Here is a 1,705-nt window from a genome sequence, read left to right on the forward strand (position 1 = left end):
AAGACCAGGTTGCTATCATGTTATGGATGAATAACAATGTGGAGAATGCGTAGGGGAGCTAAACTAGAGCTTATTGCTCTTTTTTCTAATCCTAGATACAGAAAATTCATTGAAAAAGGATAACATGGCTAATGGCTGTGGACTACTTATTTGCACCTGGGTTTCTTGTAATTTAACTATTCAGAAGCACATCATCCATCTACAAGAAATGACAAGGCACTTTCTGAAGCTTAGTTTTTTAACTTCTGGATTTTTTATATGACATAAGAATGACAGCATACATTGGTACCTGAATGGATAATAGGTACCTTTGAGTTAAAATAACTCTGTACTTGTTTTTATCATTTCACTCTTCTCTGTTGGTTTTGTAGGATGGGATGCAACGAGAAATCTTCCTTGAGTTATTATCTAAGCTAGACGAGACCTGCAATAAGATTCTTGTTGGAACTGAAACGGATTATCGCCGCCTTATTCCTACGGATGGCTCAACTCAGGTTGACTTGTAATGACATAGGGAATTTATGATACTTGGTCTTAGGACCGATACATGTTCTGGAGATAAACATGATGCTTACTAGATGATAGCAGTGTTAGCAGGTTGAAAATTAGTAGTTCCCTATGATATTGTGGCCCACTGTGTACAGATGCTTTAAACTGTCTAGAAATCAGTTACTGGACTGACAAGTTCAGGTGATTAAATCACATTATTTGAAGATCTTAATTTAATTTGCAAAATCTTCCACTCGGCATTCTCTTGAAATCTTCTGCCTTGATCCACTGTAGTTAAATAGACTTAATCTCATTGTTGAAGTTTGATAGGGGTTTGTCGTGTAGTTATTCAGGGTAGTGCATAAACAAGAAAACATAAGCTCCCTTTACTACCTTGAGGTTAATAAGTGAACAGGGCCTGTAAAAATATATTCATCTTAAGTGACACTCACTAAAGTTGTAGTTATCAATTTGGTTGTTAGGACAGAGATTCAAGCATCTACTTGTACATGTCAAATCAAATTTACCTTTAAGTTACATTTTTTGATCCCTATGATAACTCTAATATGAAACCAGTAAGGTGTATCCTTTTGTGAATACACTGCATGCTTACTCTTGTTTTGCTTGGAAATTTGATATTTATTCTGCCTGTATTTATTACCTTATTCTTAGATGTCATATGCGTTATCTGTTATTTTTTTATGTAACAACTATTTTGCATATTTGTATGCAGATTCACTATTATTGGCCTACCAATCCTGACACAAGGAGTATGTTTGAGGCTATGTGGCATGACATAACTAACCAGACAGGAGGGAACATTACTGCAGTTACTATTCCTGTAATGTTTGGAAGGTGTGTCCTAAAAATCATCTCTATACCAATATACATAAGCCTGAACTGTATTAACTTTAATATTACATGAACAGGTCTATTGAGATTCCTCAAAGTTGTAGCGGTGTGGCAAGGTTTGACTTCGAGTATTTATGTGGACGCCCAGTAATATCCCACTCTTTGAATTTACATTTCTCGATAATCAAAATGTTATTCATGATAATGGCGCTGTTGGCTTGAAGAAACTATATATGGAGTAGTATCTTTCTTCCTTTCAACTGTATGAATTTGGAACTGAATTATAATTCTATGCAGGGAGAGATGTTTTGAATGAACCCAATAAGACTTGCTTTGGTTCTATTATTTATTTACTCGTATTCCT

General features: G+C 35.1%; 1 protein-coding gene across 1 annotated transcript; it reads left to right on the forward strand.

Annotated features, from left to right (window-relative positions):
• Nucleotides 1-375: 375 nt before the first annotated feature.
• LOC119280708 (uncharacterized protein C115.02c-like) lies at nt 376-1,696 on the forward strand. The gene is made up of 3 exons (XM_037561469.1): nt 376-494; nt 1,223-1,344; nt 1,419-1,696. The coding sequence occupies exons 1-3, from the start codon at nt 378-380 to the stop codon at nt 1,561-1,563; spliced, it is 384 nt and encodes a 127-aa protein (XP_037417366.1). The 5' UTR covers nt 376-377; the 3' UTR covers nt 1,564-1,696.
• Nucleotides 1,697-1,705: the final 9 nt, after the last annotated feature.

Source organism: Triticum dicoccoides, chromosome 3B (genome assembly GCF_002162155.2).
Source record: "Triticum dicoccoides isolate Atlit2015 ecotype Zavitan chromosome 3B, WEW_v2.0, whole genome shotgun sequence".
Classification (NCBI taxonomy): Eukaryota; Viridiplantae; Streptophyta; class Magnoliopsida; order Poales; family Poaceae; genus Triticum; species Triticum dicoccoides.